The sequence below is a fragment of the Protomyctophum bolini genome (genome assembly GCF_963924005.1).
Source record: "Protomyctophum bolini genome assembly, chromosome: 24".
NCBI classification, from domain to species: Eukaryota; Metazoa; Chordata; class Actinopteri; order Myctophiformes; family Myctophidae; genus Protomyctophum; species Protomyctophum bolini.
Window position 1 is genome coordinate 19513329 of NC_137885.1, and position 25525 is coordinate 19538853.

The 25525-nt window shown below is 42.9% G+C and overlaps 2 protein-coding genes across 4 annotated transcripts; one reads left to right on the plus strand and one right to left on the minus strand.

Moving 5' to 3' along the window:
• The first annotated feature begins 199 nt into the window (after window positions 1-199).
• On the plus strand, window positions 200-4694 carry btla (B and T lymphocyte associated). The gene is made up of 6 exons (XM_080758032.1): window positions 200-306; window positions 1383-1715; window positions 1899-1955; window positions 2083-2205; window positions 3371-3405; window positions 3546-4694. Exons 1-6 carry the CDS (start codon window positions 252-254, stop codon window positions 3906-3908), a joined length of 966 nt encoding a protein of 321 aa, XP_080614158.1. The 5' UTR covers window positions 200-251; the 3' UTR covers window positions 3909-4694.
• A 1470-nt stretch (window positions 4695-6164) lies between these two features.
• On the minus strand, window positions 6165-24955 carry LOC308311976 (OX-2 membrane glycoprotein-like). 3 transcript variants are annotated; one of them, XM_080758807.1, is made up of 10 exons: window positions 24750-24955; window positions 22349-22439; window positions 22106-22228; window positions 20692-21015; window positions 18781-19110; window positions 16028-16312; window positions 13915-14016; window positions 6753-7549; window positions 6581-6718; window positions 6165-6510 (listed from the first exon to the last, which is right to left on the minus strand). In XM_080758807.1, exons 3-8 carry the CDS (start codon window positions 22173-22175, stop codon window positions 7545-7547), a joined length of 1116 nt encoding a protein of 371 aa, XP_080614933.1. In that variant the 5' UTR covers window positions 22176-22228; window positions 22349-22439; window positions 24750-24955; the 3' UTR covers window positions 6165-6510; window positions 6581-6718; window positions 6753-7544. The 3 variants fall into 3 exon arrangements, with proteins under 3 accessions (XP_080614933.1, XP_080614932.1, XP_080614931.1); XM_080758806.1 differs by having other exon boundaries at window positions 6166-6510; window positions 6585-7549; XM_080758805.1 differs by having other exon boundaries at window positions 6166-6510; window positions 6581-7549.
• Between the last annotated feature and the right edge of the window lie 570 nt (window positions 24956-25525).

Here is a 25525-nt window from a genome sequence, read left to right on the forward strand (position 1 = left end):
TACTTGCATTAGAGAGAAGGGGGGGGGATGGAGGCAGCATGCAGTATCATTCAAGACGAAAACATGTGATTGTTGGTTTCACCTACAACAAAGAGGAACAAGAGAGGAAGGCATGATTTGCGGAACAATGGAACATCATATGTGTAACTGTGTCTGTCTTGGTGTTTCTGTTGCAGTTCTGTCACTTGTCAGACAGAGAGGGGACCCAGAGCTGAGGAGACAACACAAGGAACCATCTCAGCTTCACCGTCATGCGTGCACAATCCATCTCATTTATTGTGCTCCTTCTGAGCTTGGACGTCCAGAGTAAGTCGTTCATTATTACATTTCTCCTATTACTGCCTGAATATGAACTGTACTTAATCCAGGATCCTTTCGATCCGTACTGTATACATAAGGGTTATAGTTACAAACTTTGAGAGTTTGAAATATGACAGAGAAGAATAAATAAACGCGCTTGCAACACTGAGGGCTCCAATGCGACAGATGCTTTAGATTCTATAAAAGCATTGATTGATTGAAATATTTATTAAGTTTGCACAATTACAGTACATTTCAAGCACAAACTCAATACAAAGACTGTTAACTGTGAGTGGACGACCCAATTAAGCATTACACTTGTTTACAAGAGGGTCCACCATGTTCAATTCATCAAAACATTTAGAGACGTACAAATACACTTCTATATAGTCAAAGAACAGAACAGGATTTCATCATAAAGGAGGTAAAAGGGAAAATAAACTTATACAGTGAGTGGAAAAAGAGGGGGGGATTCAGATTTTACGGGGGCCAGTTTCGAATTGCAGCCGTCTGTAGGTGCCCTTTTAGAGCGGTTTTAAAGGAGTCAAGGGATTTGCATGTCTTAATGACTGTTGGTAGGGTGTTCCACATTTTGGTGGCATAGGAGCGAAAATAATTTTGTCCCTTGTTTGTGCCGAATCTGGGGATTGGAGCCCTCACTATCCGAGCAAATCATTTAGCCTATTCTCTATAGGCTACTATTCGCTGCTCAGCACCTGCCCAAACTTGTGTTGGGATGTGCATGTCGATTCTCTCTTTTCATGTATCTATCACTCCAACATGTATAGACATGGGTGGGCCACGAGGTAAATCGGTGAAACCCCTTTTTGTTACCCGATTAAAGAATACATATACAGTGATGACACAATGATACACACATTGTCATCATTTTCTCCACATGGGTCAGGATCATCCTGACTGATAAAAAATGTCACAATGAAATGCTAAAGTACTTTTAAACTAGTATGGGATACAGAAACTGTTCAGTCAGTGTAGAGTATTTATGAAGAGTATAGTACTCGCGTAGAGTATTTAGTGTAGAGTAATACTAATACATTGTCTAATACATCGTCCCAATACAGGTGAAGATATTGATTGTGCGCCGGACATTAAAGTACGTCGCAACACAGTCTATAGAGTTTCACCAGGGAGCCCACTGAGGATTAACTGTACTGTGGAGTTCTGCAACAATACACCGCCAGTGATGTCCTGGTGGTACAGCCGTGAATCAACCATCATTCACATTCACAACAGTACTCACATTCACACAAAGTGGGAGCAAGAGACAAATTCAAGAGGGTTTTTTTATCTGCATTTTGACAACATAAGCACAAGCGACTCCGGGCTGTATTACTGTCAGGGTGGAGACTCCATCAGTCATTTGATTAATGTCTCTTTAGTTGCAATAGTATCTGGTAAGTGTATTTATTTCCACACACACTCTTAAATGTACTAGTCTGCCACAGGAAATTTCACCCATCACTGATAGAATAGATAAATAATCAAAGCTTTTTGGTTTTATTTGTCAGGGTGGAAAGTCCCTGCAGACATTACATTTCCCTTATTTGCTTACATTTTATTTCTTTCATGTATTCCAGATAGTTTTGAGGTGAACACTGTTCCATTGAGGAACAACACATCAAGTACATCAGAAGGTTCTCACATTTTCAGTCCTACATCCCCTTGTTGCAGTACAAGAGGTAGTATAATAAATGAACCTAAAAGTGGTTTCAGTATTGCATTTGAATTGAATTCAATGTGTTTTATTTCTTCTCATTACAGAATCAAGAGTAAACTCAGAGTTTGTGGACATAATGCGGCAGTATGTGTATCCCTCGGCTGGCATTGTGGGGTTTGTCATCATAGTGATAATTGTATCTGTCCTGTCAATGCGAGGTTGCAAAGGTAAGATGCAAGTCACACTAAGAGTCAGAACACAGCACACAGTTATCTGTCACAAGTTTACTTCTCATTATTTAAGAAGTTCTACAGAGAAACGCATTATCAAACTCCCAGCTCATACATTATTCATTACTTCATTACTTCCATCAAACATTTTTTAAGCCCCAATGTGTGCGTTTCCCTGTGACCAACATATCTCAAAAGGTTATGACCCGATTGCCATGACATTCGATGTGTACATTCATACTCCCAACCTTCTGATTTTGGTTACCCTGCGAGCCTTGGCCGAGTGGCCAAGGCTCCAAAAAAAGTCCCAGGATGCAGGTTTTGTATGTTATTTAATATTTACCTCTCCAGTGCAGGTTATTTCACAGACTAGTAGCCCGCCAGGCAAAAATAGTTAAAAATTAAGGACTGGCCAAAACAACACTCCAACTACTCCAACTTGAAAACTAAAGAAAATTAAACAAACCAGGAACTTAAGAAACTATAAACAGGGAAAACCTTATAAATACAAAGGCCCTGCAGTAGCTCTCCCCTGGATGTTGTCACTCTAGTCTCAAGCAAGGACTGAACTCCCTGCCAAACCTTTTAAGCAGGTGAGGCAAACCATCACCTGATTGCTAATTGGTAACTCTTATAATAACTTATTTTACACAATTACATCAGGACATATTGAAGTTAAATGTATTCCAGAATGTTCTCCAGGCGCCAATTCGTTCACAAATAATGAAGTCAAAAGAATGATATATACCCAACATACTGTACAGCCCTCCTCCTCTACAGTGCTTGGCCCATTCCAATCAACAGGATTGCCAGCACTGCAGAGCAGAGTGTCTCCACAAATAATCACATTTCCCCACAGTGTCAATAAATAAATACACCTTTAAAACACTTTCAGTTGAAAATGTTCAGATACTGCTATAGGGCACGGGTTGCCCCATGCCTGACAACCACCATCAGGCTAAACTTTCAAATGAGCAATAGGAGATATGTTTTAGACATTGGCTTTTCTGCACTCAATTCAGTGCATTCCATTGTTGATGGTCCCTCTCTAACGACACACAGTAAGACTTCATTCTCCATCTACAGACATGATTGTGGTTCTGAAAATGGTAAGTGATTACTGTACACCTCATGACAATGTGTTTTGTCCATCATCATGCAGGGAAACAAATGAAAAAGGAACAAACTGAGAATCAGGTATCATAAAACATTTATATATTCACACGACCTATAAAACGTTCAGTTTCTTGTTCCTTTAAAGCCACCTCATTTAGTTTTGCTTCTTTAAACGTAGACGTTTTGGTTTACAGTACTTGTCCACATGTGTGTCCCACCAGCCACCACTTCAAATCAGAAGAATCCAACCTCACCCAAGACAAAGTCTCACTCCCCATGAGTCCTTGCCCAGCAGAGACCCCGCATGTACCTATGACAACGCCCTGCTTCGACGGCCTTCCCAGCAGCAGACATCCATGGAGACGGCCACCCTTCACTCAACAACAGCGTCAGGGAGGGACCATGATGACCACATCTACACCAACAGGAAACAGGCAGAGCAAGGGGAGGGGACAGGAGGAAATGATGAAGAGGAGAGCTCTCTGCTGTATGTTGCACTGAATCACCAGATCACAGGTGTACACGTGCGGCCCCCAAGGCCTACAGAGGAGACTTCAGTGTATGCAGCAATACGCGTGGGTTAATTTTCACTTTATCGTACAGCCTATGACCACATCGCTCGCCAAAAAGAGGATTTCCAACTCAAATAATGTGATGTTTTTCAGTTGGAAATCCCTAACTTCCTCTACACAGGATTGTTAGCAAGACTTGTTGGAGTTACCTTTGACAGAGTTTTCTCTTTGTGCCGTATACTGTTGAAGTGCTTGTGTAGAGTCCTGTGTGATTTCTTTCGACAAACTGTGGATGATAGCCCCATATAGAACCATATACAGTATGTTGCAGAAAATAAAAACAAAACAAGACAAAAAATACATTACAACAATGACATCAATTAGAAGGTTCAGGGACAGAGGATTCATACTATTGTGTAACAGTTTTTCTTTCTTTCTTTCTTTCTGATCTGAGCATCTTAATTTCCAAATTGAAGGGGGTGAAGTTCAGTAAGGATTTTGTGAATGAAGCATTTTAATAAAAGCTTTAAATAAATTCAATCGCACCATCTAAAATCCATGAAAAGTGCTAAGATAACCACTCTGAATTACAACACAGGTTCGTATTGACGTGCTTACCAAGATAATCAAAATGCTTTCATTTGTTTCACATGTTAACATTGTGTAAATATGACCTGAGCCATTCCACAAAACAAAAGAACCACAGCTTTAATTGTACAGGCTGTGGTACACCACACCACAGTATATATACTGCCATCTAGTGGAATGAAACACTCAAAGGTAACTTGCCTGTGTGGTTATTATCATGAACTCATTCAAATATTCTTAAATCATGGGTTGGAAGTTTTCCAAAGGCAATTTTATCATCACATGGTTTCTGTCTCATATCAAGAAATATAATACCTTTCCCAATTAGAAAGGTATCATCCCAGTATCCTGCAGTGAATACTTTCTGCATAGTAAAATCCTCAGTGATAAATCACCCATTTGTGACTGAGTGTGTACAAATGTACCTTACAGTGACTCAGATAAGGTCAAACCTGTACACATTTAGAGTTAAATGACACTATCTTACAGAAGGACATGAACCTCTATCCCTGGAAATATTATTATGAATTATTTTAAACTGTTTATTTTTGTCAGTATTTGCTTGATTTAGACAGGACAATGTAGATACAGGAAGCTGAGGGCAGAGATAAGGACAAGCAACACAGGTCTCCAACTGGAATCAAACCAGGGACTTTTGTGTTCACGTGGCTGACTCGACAAGCCAATCAACCACTGGTGCGCACCCCATGACAGACTGTGTCACCCACTGTTATTTATGATAATAATATAAATCAAAACACTGTTGGAGGTTTCCGCCAGATAAGTGTCAGGCAAAGGTGGCTTTTCATTATTAGTTGAAATATTTGCTTTTATAACAATTTAAATAACTGTGTGGCTACTCCCTGCTCCAAGGGACAAAGGAAACTTTCCTTTGTCCCTTTCCTGTCTTTGAGACTGTGCCACAGGCTTTTGTCAAGGTCAAAAAATATGTTTAATATTTGAAGAGCAGGTTTCCTAGGACCTAGGCTACATTCAGAAGTAAAACAAAAACATGATTTGTCTCTTGGCAGGAAAAAAAACAAAACAAAAATACAAGGAGTAAAAAGCAGCATAATTACTTCTGAGATGTCATGGAGTAGAAGTATTTAAGCTAAATGTAAGTGGCTTAAAATTGCATTAAGTTCAGTAATTTCGTAAACGTAATTAATGACATTACTTTCCACCACTGTGAGCAGTTTATTTTGCAATCACTTGACGTTTCTCATTGACCCTTGGCTGACTCAGACGAAAATCACCTGGGACTATAAGTGTGAAACTGTGAGTGTGTGTTTGTGCGAGACTATTTTGGAACTTTAAACCATTTAACACAATGAAGTGACGTAAATCATACACAGCAAAATCCCCAGTGTTCATTTATCCATTTGTAACTCAATGGAATCGAGTGTACAAATTGAACCAAATGGACCCATAAAATGAACACTGAGGATTTTACTGTGTACAATATATCATTCATGATGAGGTTTTTCTTTTTGTTCACAGAGCTGTGCTGTTCATAGGAGCCAAACGTTTTAACAATGGCAGTCATCGAGTGCAGCCGGTTATGGAAGTGGACTGGGTGAATGAGTTTCCTTTGTACTGTTAAAAGAAAACGTGTCAGTTCCAATATATCTCGGAGTGTAGTTTTGTAAAACACGTTTGTAAAACTTTACAAAGCAATATGTACTAAACCGTCCAAACATGACACGAGTTATGTAAAAAATAAGTGTTTTTTTGGCCAGCTCTGACATAATATCCAACTCTATCTCAATGTTAAGTATTTTAGATTAGCTTTTTAGATATGATTGTACTAGTGTGGTAGATTATAAATCAGAAAGTTGCACTGCTGGGGTCATCCACAGACCCTGGGGGTCATACCGTCCCTACATGTAATCCAAGGGTTTAAGTGTCCTACCTTTATGGAGTACTTTAAAAAAAGTAATGAATATGTTCTTGATTTTTCCCATTGGATCATTTTATATATAGGCTCTACCTCCACCATCCTAGAGAAATTAACAATAAGCTTCACAGTGAGTTGTCATACTGATGTCTTTATAAATTGTTAACATTGAATCCCTACAGTTCAATACTGTAAACACTGACACACACACACACACACACACACACACACACACACACACACACACACACACACACACACACACACACACACACACACACACACACACACACACACACACACACAGTTATAGAAGGGTTACTGGTAATCTTCCACCTACAGTCCTACACAGTACACAGTGAAGTAACCCAAACATAACATCTCCAATAAATCCAGTCTGCGTCTTTAAACAGCAAAAATAACATCCCTACTAGAACCAGTCTGCAACTTAAACCATTCTGCAGATTAAAAGTCTACAGCTTACTATAGCAAAGGGCACTAAAACAACATACCTCATGTTACATGTACTTACTATATCTCCCTAGCCTCGCGTTGCGATACTAACATACCACTGCGCTGGGCTGCCTCGGGGCATATGCATAGCAGCATATGCAATAGGGGCGAAGTGTGGCTGCGCCAGGCTAATATCTCCCCCCTCTCACTGACCACTTTCTCATTCTCGGAAGTGTTAACATAAAACAAATCCAACCATAGCTGAATTACACAAGTAATTGACGTAACTAAACGCAACGTAAAATGTAACACTATAGGAGTGATTTTATTTTAGCTTCTCCTATTGTCTTGTTTTATAGGCCTAGTTTATCGAAAGAAGTACGGCTTGAAGTACGGCCAGTCTGCAAGTCTTTTCACCCAGTTTTAAATATGCATAAAAGTTACATACCTGAACACACAAGTGCCTTGTCTATCAATAACATTTGAACATTTGCATGTACATTCGTGTTTACAACTCAGTTGCCGACAATTGGACGATGGTTGTACAGACTCGAACACCCATAGCTGGGATTCTGGGAAGAGGGGAACCAAAATTTTTGGGGGTTGACGGGTTCTGTTGTTGGGACTGTTCCGCTGAGCCCATGGTAGTGAGCAGCTAGGTCAGGAGTGGACAACAGAACAGAGCTTTGCTGCTGGACAGCCATCAAAGCAGACAGACAGACAGACAGGCGGGCCGGGCAGCCAGGGTCACCGGGCGGGAACAACACTGCTCAGTCTGGAATGAGATAGGGGGACAGGGGGGCAGGAGAGGACACGTATAAAAGAGGAACAGACATTCAATGTGTGTGTGTGACAAGCAGAAAAGATGAGGGGGAGAGAGAGAGAGAGGCAGAGTGAGTGAGTTAATGAGTGGCTGGGTGGGTCTGTTAGTGCCAGTGGTTCCCAAACCTTTTAGCCTGTGACACAAAAGAGAAATTTGATGTCTCCGAGGGACCCAAACTAGTGAAAAGAGCAGATCTACAAGCTCACAATGCGTTGTTTCGTATCGCGTAATGAGCATGAGCTCACTAGTACTTTAACATTTGTTTTCTAATTTATGGAATTTCTTCTATTTGTCTTTGATTTCTTTAAATTACTGATGATTAATCATTGAATTTGTTTTCAATTCATGAAAACTGCTTTTTTTGGGGGGGGGGGGGAGTATTTTGACAATGTTTCAAAATAATAATAATAAAAAACAAAATGTAGGAAACAAAAAAATAAGGGGACCCATGTGTTTGCGATCCACAAATGGGTCACCGAGTCTCCCGACCCACTGTTTGGGAACCAGGGTGTTAGTCAGTCGACCAACCATACTGCAGCCCGGATCCAAGACCACCACTTGAGATTATACACTATTTGCAGTCCATATCCATGTCCTGTCCAACCTGTGTCCTTCCAGCCAGTGGCACCCTTTTCCGGACCGGGTGCCCATGACATTTCATCAGTGCAGTGTATGTGCGTGTTTGTGCGTGCGCACGCACGCATTCAAACACCCACACAGACCACATGCCAAGCATCACAAGGCATAACGGGAATTCCTCAGCAATAACACCAAAGAGCCCAGCAGCCACACCTCTGTGTAGTGTGTACATGTGGCAGCAACGTGAGTTATTTAGTGGTAGTTCACTTAAATGTGTACCACTAAACCACACTCAACATGTGGAGCTGAAAGCTATTACAGGAGTGTAGGAGTGGAACTGGCTGTATGGCAGCATACAGAGACCGTGAAATTCAACGCAAAAAATACAATTCTCAAGAATTGCTCTTGGAACTCAAATTACTATATTCCTATCCTATATTAGGGAATGTAAAGGCCTAAGTAAGTAAGTGTCTGCTAACAGACACTTACAGCCTCTCTCTGAAAGATCTTTGTAACATAGAATCTTTCAACAAGTGCTACTGTAGATACTGTATGCATGTTGCGTGGTTGACTCAAGAGAAAAAGTAAACTTCTCAGATCCTTTTACCACATTGTCAAATAAAATCAAACGTTATTCATAAAGCACATTTACAACCATCGAAATTGACCAAAGTGCTGTACAGGGTGAGAACAAAAAACAATGTAAGTGCAACAACAACAAAAGTGCAACATCACATACAACAAACAGATCACAACCCAAATACTGAGTGTGGTTTAAAACCATTGAATAAAAGTGTGTTTTAAGAAGGGATTTAAAAGACTCAATAGAGTTGGCACTTTTCATATAGAGGGGCATGCAGGCTGTTCTCCAGTCTATAGAGCAGCAGCAGCAAAGATGCGGTCGGCCCTACTCCTCAGGTTGGTTTCGGGAACCTAGAGCAGCTTGTTAGCTGCCCTCAGTGCTCTCTGTGGTTTATAGGGCTCCAAAAGTTCTGACACATACAAAGGGGCCAGGCCGTGCAGGGATTTATAGGTGAATAAAATAATCTGAAAAATCTATTCTAAAAGTGGCAGGGAGCCAGTGCAGTGCAGCTAAAACTGGAGTTATGTGTTCTCGCTTTTTACAGTAGTCCAGTCTGGAGGATATGAAAGCCTGAATTGCTATCTCTAGCTGTTTGGGTGGGAGGTATGGTATGACCTTGGCCATCAGTCACAGTTGATAAAAGCCGCTTTCTTACTACAGATCTTATTAGGGGTGGCCCCTCCTGCACTGTCTGAATGTAATTGTTCTGTAAGTGTTTCCATGGCAGGCAGTATGAGGCTACTCCCCTCACTTCCTGTGGTTTTACAGATTAAAAGAAAATGGTTTATTTTTTTTCTTCAGAAAAAAACAGAATTCATTTCTTATCAGTGTTGAACTTCTCACCACTGTGGCGGCGTGGCCGTGTGTCAATGACAATGTCTGTATGTTTCAGTGAGTTGTATGTAGTCACTTGGACCCCATTATAGAAACATACAACCACACACTGCGGAGACACAAATAGACAAGGAGTATATTTTACTGGAACAACCCCAGTTGGTTCTCCTGTCCCATTTCCCAACTGTGACTGCAGGCAGGCAGGCAGGCAGAGGCAGGGTTCATCCACTGCTAAAGTAGGAACCACACAGAAGCCTACGTGTGGCCTGGGTTGTGGCTCCACACTTGCCACAGACATCACAACTCTTCCGACTGTTGACAGACTTACTGAGGCGATCTACATTGCAATAGAGGCTAAATAAGTGGTTCTAAACCCCAACTTCCAGTCCTCTGGACCACTGGTACTAGTGGTATTCCATGGTAGCATTTTCAGATGACAGGACAGTGTAGAGAAATAAATGCTAGTTGGAGAGTTGAGGGAAAGATGTCCGAAAGACTCTATTGTGGTTATGCTGGCATTGTGGTTATGCTGTCATTCAATGCCCAAACCGGTCAGCTACTGGTACGGTATGTTTGAGACAGTAGGAAGTCTCTGTGAGAGACACAGTGGAGAGGGTGCTTGTGAGATTTGGTCCAAGGCCAGAAGTGTTAAGTGGCAAAAGGTCTGCATTTTCTATAGCGCGTTTATTCAAAGACCTTTACTATGTGCATGAGTGAGACTGTGTACTCAACTGCATGCATAAGAAAGAGTTTTAGTGCTTGAGACAGAAAGACACATTGAGTGTGTCCGTGTCACTGTGTACAGTACAGACTGTGAGCATGGACCCCTCCTCTACCGCCCTTCCAATGCCCAAAATGACAGCATTACCACTGCATAGGAGACTGGCTCCTTTCTGCTGGGCGCTATAGGCTCGCACAGGACAATCAGCAGACACACTTGTTATTCTGCTCAGGACTCCCACACAGGCAGCGAAGGAAAAAAGGGAGGGAATTGAAGGAGAAGTTGAGGAGAGCAGCGCCGCAGAATCATGAGAATGCCATGCAGGGAGAGAGAAGTAGAAGGGCGAAGAGAATAGGGGTCAAAGATGAAAGAAAAGGAGGAGAGAGGTAATGGCACTGACATGTCACACTGTGTAATGGGGAAAAGGTGGTCATAGCATAAATATTGTTGTTGTTGAAAAATATTTATGCTACAAAGTACAATATGAAAATAGCGTCTACGGCAACATTAAGGTGACCACACACACTGGTCGATCCCAGATGTCTGACAGAGGAGTAGAGATCTGAATGGGAGAGAAAATATATTGTACAGTATATCAGGGAAAATGACAAAATGGTAGTCTATACTTTGGGTATAAATCCAAGAATAGCAGTAGGAGGCGGCTCAAATTCCTTTCTGAATCCCACCATTTGTCAGGATGTATCCACTGAAACCGCTGCAATGTATTCAAACACTCCCACACATAAATGTGACAGTAACTCTTAACAAACCATTGGTACAGCCGAACACAACAATAAATCACACTCGAGCACAATGCCTGGACTGTCAAGAACGTCCTTCAATGTCTCATGAGGAGCGCGAGAAGCACAAATCAAAAGCACCATTTAACTACCATCCCTCAGACGTCTGCCCCTCAACTTTCTCACCGTTTTAAGAAAACACTGATAAGAAAGAGCAACATGAATGTGGAAACTCTAATTTAGACCCATGGTTTGAGTGAAGATATTTCATGATGATGACACTTGAGGGTTTGTGTATTTATAAACCTGAGGCACTTGGCACAAGTGCGCCAAATAACTCTGTAGAAACAGCTCACTTAATAAAGCAATTACGAATTATTACAAAATGTATTGTATTGACTATAAAACATGTGACCACGCCCTTGGGCCTTTAGGGCAAGATCACTTCTCGCCCTCAGGGCGTCTTACTGGTTATTATTATTATTATTATTATGAAAGTCTGGGGCATTTTTATGCATTTGGAAGCGCAGATTGATTTTGAAAGTTCAGCCAGAAATAATTCCTTTGAGAAAAAAAGTGATTCGCAAACTAAATGTGAAAGTTCAAAGTCGAATCTTAAAAATAAAGCCATTAACAGAAACGGCATGTTATGTACAGTATGATGTACTGTATGGCTGAAGGCTTTAAATAGATCACTTCACTTCACTCTGGATAAGAATGTTTGCCAAATTGTAAATTGTAGACAATGATGTCCGTATGGGTCCTTTAAACATTCTTCAGAAACAGGTCAGGAGATAAAGTAATTGCCCGTGGGACAATCCCGACCCCGATTCCACAAGACCTTCAACTCTGTGTTGTTCTTCCTTTGCTGGCACGACTAGTCTTTGGCCAACGAAAATACCAGCGTTAGCCAAATGTGCTTTCAATGGCGTGCTACAGTAGGTTTGTTTTCCTTGTGTGTGTGTACGTGGACACTGGACAGACAGACTGGGTGGGCAGAACAATCTGGGCTGCGCTCCACATGCCAGGGTACACTGTGCTGGCACCAGGCGGTCTCCATGACACCTCCAACCAAGTGGACAGGATTGTAGGGGAAGGTGTTAGGAGGTGTTAAGCTGAGTCATGCAAGCGACGTTGACACACAGGGACGTGCAGAGGATGTTAGAAAGGCAAGGACTGAAGTTCCCTAAAAAAGGCAATTACCCCCAAAACATTGCAAAAATAGCGGATCTACAAGGTCAAAATGCGTTGAGAGCTTGTAGATCAGCTATTTTCGGGGCGTGACCCTGCACTCTTTAACTACTGGAGATGATGACATGGATTTCCACACAGAGGACAATTTCTTTAGACGCTAAATGCTGCGTTCGAGTTCAGGAGAGTTCGGAAAAAATCGGGTACGGCATTTCGTTCACCATAGTAAATGCCGTATTCATGCTCTGGAGAGGACACTTCTTTTTTTACAGTCGGGTAAAGGGGCAGGGGCTGAAGCCCCCATTGATGTCTATGTGTGCATGTGACACACATACAGTGTCGCTCGCCATCTCACTCTGCACACTGGAAAGAAGCCGTGTTTTTTCCGACAAGTTTCCCTCTTGAGTCTACTATGAAACAAGTGTGAGATTTTATATGCGTCTGTTTTCACACGGACGGTCGAGTCACGCTCTCCTTTACCGTCAGTCTGACACAGGCACATGCACACTGCACTGAACTTAAACCTCTTTTGATATCCCATGATGACACACTTCTCCTTCCTACAGTACCTCATGTGGACTTTCTCAACTTGAAGTATATGTATTCTAGCTGATACTAAGCCAAAGCAGACATCTCAGAGGATTTGCTCTGTAGTAAATATACTGTATATCATTAAGAGTGATGACAAGACACTTACAACTTGGCCAACATCAGAGGTGACATTGTAACTACTGTACTGTAAAATGAAGTGTCGTAGTCTATTTTTGTTATTTGTTATGTATTCCTGTATCTCAATTTTGGCAGGTTGTGTAAGATTGACAAATATGGCCTCCACCTCTATAGGTTTCAGAAAACACTTATGCTCAATATTATTTTGTTTTGAATATAAGTTGAGGCCTTCGGTAATATGTTTGGTCAGTGATTGTGTATTCATTTTCATTGAGGCTAGTGCTCAGGTGGATGATATGTTATAAATTAATAGGCTGTCTAGAAGTGTTCACTCTCACAGTAGTGGATATGGTCCAAACAGGGCTACACACTAGCGCTGCCTGTGAGCTTGAAGATCGTCAACTTTTTAGAAAAGAGATTTGGTGTAGATGGGGGAAGAATGGTCCAAGTACAGAGCCGACTCAGGTCTGTTTTATTAGTCTAGAGCAGGGGGTTTTCAACCGATTGTGAACGAGGGACCACCACCCTGACTTAGCATCAACCTGGGGACGACTGTTGTGTTGGGTGGGGATATGGGCTGATTAGTGCTTTTGTAACACTTGCTATGCATCCCACTGTTTCTCAACCAATGGTCCGAAATGACTACTAATGATTTCCAAATTATAATGACTCAACCAGACAATGCGGTGCACATCTCCCTCTTGATACGGTAACTCCCTTTTTCTGTTGAATTTCTTGACCTCCAACGTGTCCGTAAATTACTACATGGACGGTCGGTCATCATAGGTCACCATGCAGGTCATTCAGTTCACCGTTTCTCAACTAGTGGAAAGAAAATTAAATCAACAAATCCTACATTACAAAATGCATGGTCAGGGACCACATGCAATACCTCCATGGACCACCAGTGGTCCACGGACCACCTGTTGAAAACCCCTGGTCTAGACTAGAGGATTTGTAAGTGGTTAGTTACAAGTTATTGCAGCAGTCGACTACTTACCGTCGGTGCAGATGAAGCACTTGCAGAGACAGACACACACACACAGCAGGAGAACGGCTGCTATCCCGCACACCGTCAGAAGGACGACTAACGCTGGTCCCACTGCAACACGCACACACACACACACAGTCACACACAGTCACACGTCACACACAGTCACACACACACACACACACACACACACACACACACACACACACACACACACACACACACACACACACACACACACACACACACACACACACACACACACACACACACACACGTAAGTAGTAGAAGTGTTACTGGTAATCTTCTACCTACACAGTAAAGGAAGCAAAACATGCCTGACTGCTAGAATACATGGTTTGGCAGTATAGTGCTTTCCCCATGTCATTATAAACGGTATTATTTCTATTCTTGTACTTTGTAACATTAGCAAACCACAATGACCATGGACTAAAATAGCTGACAATTGTATGGGAGTAAGAACCTTTCATTCTTCAACTTCAGATGGAAAAAGCATGACTTACAGTAAGAGGTTAGAGTCAAGTACAAGATATACTCATGTTAACAACATCTTAACACAGATGGACAGTTTTTAGAGCCAGGTCAACATGCAGTTGCAGTTGCAGCTTGCAGTTGCACTTTCCAGTAAACAAAAATACACATACAATATATCCAAAAAAGTATCTGACGTCATTAATGGGGTCGCCGATATCAGAGTGGTTAATTTTAGTTTTTTTCAACCAAGGTTGATGTTTTAGGTTGTTACGAGAGAAAGTAAAAGGTGAGTGTTTATTCTTTTTCATTTGCTGCTTCCTTTCGTTTTAGGGATTTTAGCTGTTTTTGACAGGGGGGGCGGGGGCATTCGAGCATGGGGCTAAATATGTATTATTTTACAACGTTTTATTTTGTATTTTATTTTTATTATTTACTATAGTCCTACTAGACCCCAGGAAATTACATCTGGCCACAAAAGATCACAGGATCTACTGAATGTGTCAAACTGACATTTTGAGCCTATGACACACAGTGTGGCTTCACCCCAGTAGGCCTCCTTCACATTCAGTAGATCCTGTGATCTTCTGTGGCCAGATGTAATTTCCCGAGGTCTATTAGGACTATAGTAAATAATAAAAAAAGAAATCACCATAATATGTTGTAAAAAAATACATATTTAGCGCATGCTCGAATGCCAAAAACAGCTAAAATCCCTAAAACGAAAGGAAGCAGCAAATGAAAAGAAATTAACACTCATCTTTTATTTTCTCTAATAACAACCTAAAACATGAACCTTGGTTGAAAAAAACTAAAGTTGTCCTTTAAGATGCGTATCACATACAGTAGGCTCTAAGTGAGCCGTGTGGTAGTGGCTGCATGTCGCTCCCTGACTCTCTCCTCTGTTCCTTTTCAATCTTCACTGTGGAATATCAATGAAGCCCCCGATGCGATGCGAGAGTGCGGTCTATAGCCAACACACAAACTCGGGACTGCTGAATCACTGCCCTCCATACTCTCCTCTCCTATTTAACATCAGGGTCTTGCCTTGAGCTCTACAATGTCGTTAGCTAAGCTGCCGAGCTGCCGTGCATCTACGTATAGGTGGTGCGACTCTTCTCCCTTCTAGCTCCAAAACTATGGAATGAACTTTCCATTGCAATCAGAACTGCAGACTCTTCCGCCGGAGTCTGAAAGCCCATCTCTTCAGACTCCATCTTAGCCCGCAGCACTTGCCGTATGCATTTGCACTACCCTCGACGACCTTACAGACGTATGCAAAGGCTAAACTTACAGTATGTAATTTAGATGTAGACATAGCACTCTATAGTGTATACTTATAGTTTCATTGTACAGATATTCTACAGTTAGACGGATGTTAGTATCTTGGCTTGCTTATGATCCTTGATGACTATTTCTATGTATATGATGTATTACCATGTGTTGTTCTTGCTTACTGTAAGTTGCTCTGGATAAGAACGTCTGCTAAATGCCTACATTGTAATTCTTGCGTTTCGTGGCTTTGCCCTGAGTTGGCAGCACAGTGACCGTTAGCTTGACACTAGTTCCGGGTGCCACCCAAAATATCTTTAAAAACAAAAACAACCTGCGCATCATTACAGCCCCTCACCGTTAGTATCGAGTGCCACAGAGATGGGTTTCTCCAGGCCCTGGTGGTGAACGATGCATTTGACCGCCAGGTCGCCGAGCGGGCCGGCGTGGAACAGCAGTGTGCTGGTCACCAGGGTGGTCCCGTCGCCCTGGTCGTAGGCGGAGGTGATGGGTGGTCCCAGTGTACGGTTCTCACCCTCCACGCTCCATGTCAGCTCGGCCGCCGGACGCGACTGGGCCGTGCAGTTGGCCTCAACGACCCCGGAGGGCAAGGTCACCGTGGTCAACTCTGGTTTGGGCAGCACTAAGGCAGAGGAAAGAGGTTTTTAGTTAGGATTTGGATTCGTGTTCTATGTAGATTTGGTGGCTCTTTTTATTAGCTTTTACCCATACGTATGAATGGTCAATATTTTGAATGCAGATGGTCTCGATCAGTGTGGGAAAGTATCTCCTTTAACTGACACCTATTTAATAGTTTCACAATATCTTTAAAGAAAGATAGCAGATCTACTAGCTCACTCACTACGCACCAGAAGAATGGTGTTCTTGTTTGGGCCCCCATCATCATTCACGTTTACACTGAGAAACATTCTGAATGTTGAAAAATAGCAGATCTACAAGTTCATAGTGCATCACCGAGTGCCGCGCTAGCTTGTAGTAGATCAGCTATTTTTGAAAGAACTTGAAAATGTGTGCAAATCTTTGAATATATATCCTTTCCCAACGTTCTTAACTCAAATCTTTGCTTCTGGGAGGTCCCTGGAACATATATTTTTAGATGGAGGTCGGCGGCCAAATACATATCATTCTGGGGGTCTTTCACATGAAAAAGTTTGAGAACCACTGATATAGAAACATAGGTTTTTCAGAAAACTGTCAAGATTTAGAAGACATTTGGAGTATAAGTCATTCACTGTTCTCAGCCGACAAATGTTCCTCTGCCTTCATGACGTAAGGACATGAATGAAGACACATAGCCCACTGTCTGTCCTTCCGTCTGTTTGTCTGTCAGACACTGTGACACATACCCTTCCTGGACAAACGGAAAAGAGACCCTGTTCAACCAGCCAGCAGCGGAATAACTGCTTTTATGTTGTTTGCATAGATGTGTGTGTGTGTGTCTAGGTTTTTGGACATAGTAGACTAGGAATGCATTAGTGCATGCACGCATGTACGCACGGAGGGCTTGTGACTAGGACAACAGTGAACCACTCTTCCCCAGCTGGGCTTTCACGCAAACTAATCACCCCTTTCCCCTCTGCGACAATCCTTCCTCAGCCTGTATTATCACTCTGTGCGCATTCAGGACTTTGGTTTTGTTTCACCTTTTATTGTTTCTAACAAACGTATTTGTATGATTGTATTGTATGATTGTATGATGCAATCCAACTATACAAAATTAAATAAATCACTTACACTGTTGTCTGTTGGATGTGTATTTTGGTTTAGGTCTTGATACAGAAGAGAAAGAGCACTCTAAATATCAGTTTAAATTGGGGTTGCTTAAAAGAATCCATCAATCATTAGACTTACATTGACTGTAACCTCATCGTTTCATGAGGCGTATATATGCAGCATGCATCCTAGCATTAGAAAATATGTTTTCAATAGAAAGCAGTGTCCTTTGGAACTATTTAGAACACATGTATACAATTCAACAGTGTTCCTAAACATAACATGTAAATACTAATACATGTCAAACTTGTCTACCACTCCTATTGCTGCAACTTTCTCAGCTTTATTACATTTTAAATATATAGTCTTGCATTGTGTATGTTTTTTATTTAAACCAGAAACTGAGAAGCTGTCTGTTGGTGAAATGTAAATAAATAAAATAATAATGTGCAATAATTATTGTGAAATGACCACAGTCCACAGGACTTTGGGATTGGTCCTTTAAGTTTGTTTCTTCTTATCTGCAGCACAGTGGCAGCAGTGGAAGTGCAGAGGGCTGGGGGGTTAAGTGCTGCGTTGGGACACACAGCTCAATGCAGTGTCTCCAGCAGGTCAGAGCACTAGAAGCTGCGCCGCGCCGCACACATGGCCGACTGTGGATTGTTTATACACAGACCCTCCCTTTCCTGTGCCAAATCTGGTGTGCACACACACACATGTACACACGTACACACACGTACACGTACACGTACACACACACACACACACACACATGTATACAAACGTGTGCGACTGTGAGTGCACACTGAGCAGAGAGAGACAGAGACACAGAGATATGTGCACAGGGCGCGCACAAACACAAACAGTCGCACATGCACACACACACACACACACACACACACACACACACACGCATGCATGCATGCAAGCAAGCGCACACACCTCACTGAATTCGCAGCATTTCCTTCCTGCTTTCTGTCCTTTTTATCATTTGTGATTGTGACTCAAGATCACCCAGAAAATATTGTCAGAGAGGGACAGTACAAAGATACGTGACACTTTAATAACCCTGGGCAGGCAGTAAGAAAATAGCTAGGCTACATATTCCACCCTGAATACAATAGATCCACTTGGAGATATCACTCCAAGTCTCGAGTGATATAAATTATTTTTATCTATGATTTCGCGTTGATTTCAGTAAAGAATAATTAGATCACTATTGAAGATCATCAAAATCACCAAAATTGTCCAGAGTATTCGTCATACACACAAGTGGCTATAACCGTGCACACACCTGTGACCTTTCAGTCACGCAGGTGGTGTAGGTGTGGAACTCACCGTAGACGGAGAGGCAGGTGGTGTAGGTGTGGAACTCACCGTAGACGGAGAGGCAGGTGTTGCCGCTGCGGGTGCCTTCCGGGTAGGTGTGGAACTCGCAGGTGTAGCAGCCCTCGTCCTCCGTCCTGACGGGCCTGATGCTCAGCCGGGTGTCGCTGAGGGAGCGGCTCAGGGTAACCCGTGCCCGGAAGGCCTCGTCCACGTCCGGGTGTCCCTGCTTGGCGTAGTGGGCCACGCTGCTCGTGTCCCCCTGCTCAGCCGTCTTCCTCCACAGCACCTGCTTCACCCTCTCGGGCAGGCCGTAGCGGCAGGGCAGCGTCACGCGCTCCCCGCTGACGGCCGTCTGATTGCCGTCGGTCTCCACTTCGGCTGCAGATGGAGAAGGGTGAGGTTAAAGATGGGGGGCACGGTGGCACAGTCAGTAGTGCTGTTGCCTCACAGCTCCTGGGTTCGATTCCCGCTGGGGACGCTGTGGGCGCTGGGGGGTACCCTCACAAAAAACATGCAGTAATCCTGGTCTCTAAACTGCCTCCCCCTGGCCTGATGGAGGGAATAATCATTTTAATAAAATATTGTCAAAGGCAGGCATGTGAGAGTCAAAGAGAAATGTGGTGTGTGATAATTTACATAATTTGAATAACCGGGTATGTGTGATTGTGCGAATGAGCAATGTGGACAAATGCCTCTATAGCGCAAGTGCACCTATAGAGAGAGTGAGTGAATGAGTGCGTGCGTGCATGTGTGCGCGCGTCCGTGTGCATGCGTGTGTGTGTTTATGGATAACAACAGGATGTCATAGCACACGCAGGGAAGTCGCCTGAGAAGTCAGACCTCAACCCACCATTTCCTGTTTCTCAAGGCATTCTGGGAGGCTGCATGCCTGAGGGAACATTTTCTTTGACCCTGCTGCAGGCTACACAACTTGCCAAGACTCAGTGACAGATGCAATCAGCTGAACTAAGAGGGAGTTGAGGCCGTTGGAACTACAGTACATGACTTCCACAAAATAATAAACAATCTCTCAAGACTCGGGAGCAGTCACCCTTATGGAATAGAGAACAAAAGTTCACTTTGTAATGTGCAGTAATGTGTATAGTATATATATGTATAGGAGTCCTATAATTGGTTCTCTTTTTCTAATTGAAGAGTGAGTGAGAACCACATAGTTTGTGTTTGTGACGCCACACATGTCCAAACGTCTACCACTCTTCTAAGAGTATACAGTGTATATCGTCTGCTTATTCAGGCGATAAGATAGGCTCAGAGGTTCAGAAGAGTATAGAGCGTCGCAGTCCCGCCCCCTTTCATGATGACGCCAGGCCCAGGAAATTATTCCCAATGCATTTTTCCCATAGACATTTCAAAAGGTATTTATTTAAAGACGGTTACGCCGCGGACAAAGCCAACTCGAGTCGTGACAACTCATGACAACAAACACAGTCTCTGTGTTTGTTGTAATTACAAAGAAGAAAAACAACAAAAAATTGTTTTTTTCTTCTTTCTAATTATTTGTTCGGCCCAAAAAATTGTATTTTAAAACAGATCTGATCCAGAATTAATATTATGCACTGTACTGTATAGCTTTACCTCAGGAATGAGAGAGAGAGAGAGAGAGAGAGACAAAGGGAGAAAGACAGAGACAGCAAGAGACAGGCAGACAGAGAGAAAGAAAGACAGCGAGAGGGAGACGGAGAGAAACAAAGACAGAGAGGCACCTTTTCCACCAAAATAACTTTGGTTCTAGAACCGGTTCCGTTCTAGATTCTTGGAACCTTGGCGCTTTCACGGAACCGGCGGCCATTATTTGGTTCCAGTTCCGAACCAATTATTGTTTTCAGTGGAAACACTCTGAACTGGTTCAATATTAGGCAGGGGAAAAATAACTGAACCGGTTCAACCCCGGTGGAAAAAGGGAGAGAGAGAGAGATAAAGAGGAGTAGAGAACCATACTGGTGATTCTCAGACAGGTCTTCCCCTCCTGCACGCCACTGGGATAAACATCAAACAGGCAGCGGTAGCAGCCCTCGTCGCCAGGTTGCGCCCGCCCGACGGTTATGGCGCTCCTGTCGCCGCCGGACGCGACGAGCTCCACGCCCGGCTGCTGCGCGGTGACGTGGACAGGCTCGCCGGGCCTGTACACCAGGAGGACCCGGCCTCGCGCGTCCAGCCAGCGCACCTGGCGCACCGTGTCGCGCGGCCCCGTCGATACGTTGCAGCCGAGTGTGAACGGGAGGCCCACGACGGCACTCAGGCTGGCGGGAGCTGTGACCTCACCTGATTGATACACACACACACACACACGCGCGCGCGCGCGCACACACACACACACACACACACACACACACACACAATAACAATTAAATATATAGTCAACATACAACATCGTAAACTGATCAAATTTCATCTATCCAATCAATCCAAATAGTTTGCAATCGAACACTGGGGCCGTTTCCCCTTCGCAATTTAAACACCCCTGACATCCCTATTGTCATGTCATAGGCGAAGTTTCTCAAAAATAGCTTATTCCTATAGGCCTCTGCTTCATTTGCTCTGTCGTCATTGTGTGGACGCATGCGTCGTGCAGCTTGTAAATCGTCTATTTCGTCAACACTAACACCGACGCCGTCGTACAAAGGTATGTGCAGAGGTGTCTCTACAGGGGGGCTGCAGGGCATGAGGGGATATTGTCCCCCCCAGAATGGACTTTGTGCCCCTCCAGTCCAGATTGGCCAGTAGTACCCAACCAATATGTATTACAAATGTTAAATCTTCATGATTATTATAAATGCGACGGACAGCTTCCCGGACGCTCTCTCCTCCGCGTCAGTCGGGCGCGGAGGTGGAGCTTCTTTTCCATCCACCAGCTGTCTAAAAACTGTGCACAGCTGCTGTGTGCAGCCGAAAACGCGCGCGACCACGCACGACAGTCTGCCTATGCCCCCCCCCACACACACACACACACACACACACACACACACACACACACACACACACACACACACACACACACACACACACACACACACACACACACACACACACACACACACACACACACACACACACACACACACACACACACACACACACACACACACACACACACACACTGCTCCTAAACATTTTGCCAAACCTGTGCCACTTTTTCTAGTTTTGTCTTTGTCTTTAAATGTTTTGATGAATTGAAAATGGAGGACCCTGGTGTAAACAAGTCTTAGTGCTTTTTCTGGTTTCATCCTCTTGAACTGTACCCATTCTGCAATCCGTGAATACAAATTATCTATCAATCCATCAATCAATCAAGTAGTTGATTCCTGAAAAGGTGTCATTTTGAAGAAGGGAGGTTGTTTCATGCTCACATCACCTTGCGTTGCGGAGGCGATCATTCCCACTATGCACAGCAGCAGATCTACAGACGGGGCAGATCCACACATGGCAGATTTCCAGCGAGGTCACCGGATCTCTCCCTCTATCACATCCAGACTGTCTGCAAACAGAGACATATTGTTGCGGTTTAACAAAAACAATCCCTTGAATGTCCACAACAGGATTTTAATCGCTTTATGCGAGTAGGGAGGAACCTAAAAGAACAGAGACATCGCATTACCCTGTCTGTTGTTGCTCAGTGTTATGACTGGGGGACACTGTTGGCTATTCCAGTCGTAGTAGCCTCATCCCTCTGGCCGAGACACTGGCTCCTGTGGTGAGAGACACAAACAAGGAGATGACATTGGTAGTGACAACATTCATAGTGTCCACTGTCTGGCAGTGTACACTTTTGAGACAACAAGCCACTACTTAAAGCTTGTTAACCTTAATGTGATGATCATAGGGTACATGGTCTTGGACAATAACACTGAGGACACTGGATACGTAAAGGAGCCCTGAGCATACAGGGTGAATGACTAACACTCCCTTATCCACCAACTACTGCCGTCACTGTACCTTTGAGCATCTGAGGAAGAAGAGAGCTGAAAGTGACCATACATACACACCACACAAACCAACATGTTTTCTCAATCCAAGACGTTATTTCCATGGCAATGTGATGTGTCAACAACAACAATAGGTTCTGTTTTTCACCTGGGGTTGGGCGCCTCATGCACCCTGCCTAGAAAGGCCCACACAATAACCTGGCAGGCAACAGCCGACCTCTTTGATGTCTAGACAGACACCTGAAGGTTTCACAATCCATCCACCCACCACAAACATGTTGCAAGATATAGACATCTTCATTAGTCACTGTAATGATCACACATACAGCATGCTAGACTACTATACCTATTATGTGTATGATGCACATGTGTGTGGATGGATTATATGAGAAACTACAACCAGGCAGCACAGCATGCATGTGCTGAGAGTACAGAGCAGAGTGGTTGAGTGGCTATAAAAACATCACATGTGGTAAAGCTCCTGTATGCCGGGAAAAGGCACTTGTTTCAGAGAGGGGGTGGTGGTGGTGGTCCCACATTAAAGACCACTGGGAAAGATAAATTGTACTCAGTTGCATTCATCATATTGTAGGCTATATATAATATGCCTATATATTTTAAGTCATGGACCCACAAACGGACCATAGATTTGAATGATCTTTTAAGGTCTTTTTCCACATTTGTATTATTATGAAGTCTGTCCCAACTAGCTACAACTTGTCTTGCATATAGGTCATACATACTTGTGGATAGTTATTAATAACCACTTCAATGACCCCTGGGGGTCCGTGGACCACAGTTAGAAAACTGTTCTATTGAAATTATTGTATGTCCCACAATAGTTGTTTTCCCGACAACTTTTGAATAATACATCCTAACAAATGGTAACTTCTATGTTTACCAGAGTAGGGAAAAAAAGATATAGCAGTAATGGGTCAGACTCGTCTCAGACGCAATAAACCACAGGATGAGGCATAAAGTGAGTGGTTGACTGACATTGACTGTATTTATTGGACTGACATTGAGAAAGTGAAAAGAACCAAACCAAGAGGTTATTTTTATTTGGACTTTTACAATGTTAACCCTCAGGATTCAAATAACAAGCCGCCTGTGCTCCTGTATTTCATGCGGGCTCAATTACCTTTCTTCTTTTCTTCCACAAGTTCCACTACGACCATGCACTCTTTCATCCTGACAGACAGTGTAAACGTGATTTATCAACACTCCAATAACTTGACATTCGAGCAGGTTGTGGGACTGCTGTGGGTTCAAAATGAGACACACCTGAAATGTATAGGCCAGTGGTTCCCAAAGTGGGGTCCTTGAGGGAGTAGCAGGGGGTCCCCCCAGCTAATGATAGTTAGGAACCAAATGGGCCCTTTATGGGACTGTAACTTCTCTGAGAGTGTACAAATGGAACCAAATGGACTTATGGGTCTGTACTCTGTAGCTCTGATAGAGAACCAATGGAACCAAATTATGGTTGTACACTCTCAGAGTTAAATTAACATTGATTACAATTACAATATAAATTGGGGGTCCCAGATATAGAAAGGCCAAAATGGGGGTCTGTACACTAATGACTATAATGTATGTCAAACTGAGGGTCATTGAAATTAAACGGCTTGAGAATCACTGATAGAGCCTCTCATGGGGGTCCTTGGCAAGTTGGCATATATTTTCAAATGGGGGTCCGCGGGCTAATTAGTGTCAATTTTGGGGTCCTTGACAATTGACATGAAAAGGTTTGGGAACCATATAGGCTACAGCTCAGGCAGACAAAAAGTGTTCAGGTTATTGCATTTCCAGCCAGCTGGTTTAACACAATTATCATGACTGCAGCATTTCTTTGAATGAAATCCTGCAGAATATACAAAGTAGCCTACACGTGGATGGTTGTTCTGGAATTTGGAAATGAGCATGAAACTTAACTATAGTATCACCACTTGCAATTCCGAGCGTTTTATCAGTGTAAATAAACAAATAAACAAATAAAATAAAATACATAGATAAAAGTTTGAAAAGTTTGAAAACTCAAACGCATAACAGACGTCGCCAACTGTCAATACTTACCCATGTGAAAGATCTTCTAAAACCTTCAGAATGCACTGCTAGGCTACGGAAGAATAACAATCCATGCTTCAAGTAGGAGGTTAGTGGTTACCGATAGAGTCCAATGGAAGACTAGAACATTGTTAAAATATATAACGATAATATAATGATGCGTCAATGCGTGTCTGTGGGTAAATCAGTGCTCCTCGTCTAACAGTGCTTGACAACTGGATCTGTGATCCTACTCCTAAACATAACTCGCTCCTACCTGAGGAAATGTCAAGTGTGGCCTCTTGTGGCGAGTTGCGGAATTGCAATTGATTGATTTATTAACATTTTACAGAATTACAGTAGCCTACATTTCAAATACAACTCAATACAAAAACTGTTAACTGTGAGTGGACGACACCATAAAGCAACACTTGTTTACAATAGGGCCCACCATAGAGGAGGTAAAATAAACAGTGAGGGGGAAAAGGGGTGGGCGGTGGGGGGGTTTAAGGAGTCAAGGGATTTGCATGTCTTAATGACTGTTTTGATTGATTGATTGAAATATTTATTAACAGTTTGTAGAATTACAGTACATTTCAAGCACAAACTAAATACAAAGACTGTTAACTGTGAGTGGACGACCCAATTAAGCATTACACTTGTTTACAACAGGGTCCACATTGTTCAATTCATCAAAACATTTAGACATACAAATAGACACAGAACAGAACAGGAATTCATCATATAGGAAGCAAAAAGGGAAAAGATACATATACAGTGAGGGGAAAGGGAAAGTGAGGGGGGGC

Excerpts from the sequence above, each read along its gene's own strand:
- btla (XM_080758032.1), top strand. The coding sequence starts at position 252 with ATGCGTGCACAATCCATCTCATTTATTGTGCTCCTTCTGAGCTTGGAC. Across the intron at positions 1,716-1,898 it reads TTTAGTTGCAATAGTATCTG|ATAGTTTTGAGGTGAACACT; the intron begins GTAAGTGTATTT and ends CATGTATTCCAG. Across the intron at positions 1,956-2,082 it reads CACATCAAGTACATCAGAAG|AATCAAGAGTAAACTCAGAG; the intron begins GTTCTCACATTT and ends TTCTCATTACAG.
- LOC308311976 (XM_080758807.1), bottom strand. The coding sequence starts at position 22,175 with ATGTGTGGATCTGCCCCGTCTGTAGATCTGCTGCTGTGCATAGTGGGA. Across the intron at positions 21,016-22,105 it reads GATCGCCTCCGCAACGCAAG|GTGAGGTCACAGCTCCCGCC; the intron begins GTGATGTGAGCA and ends TGTATCAATCAG. Across the intron at positions 14,017-16,027 it reads TGTGGCACTCGATACTAACG|TGGGACCAGCGTTAGTCGTC; the intron begins GTGAGGGGCTGT and ends TGCGTGTTGCAG.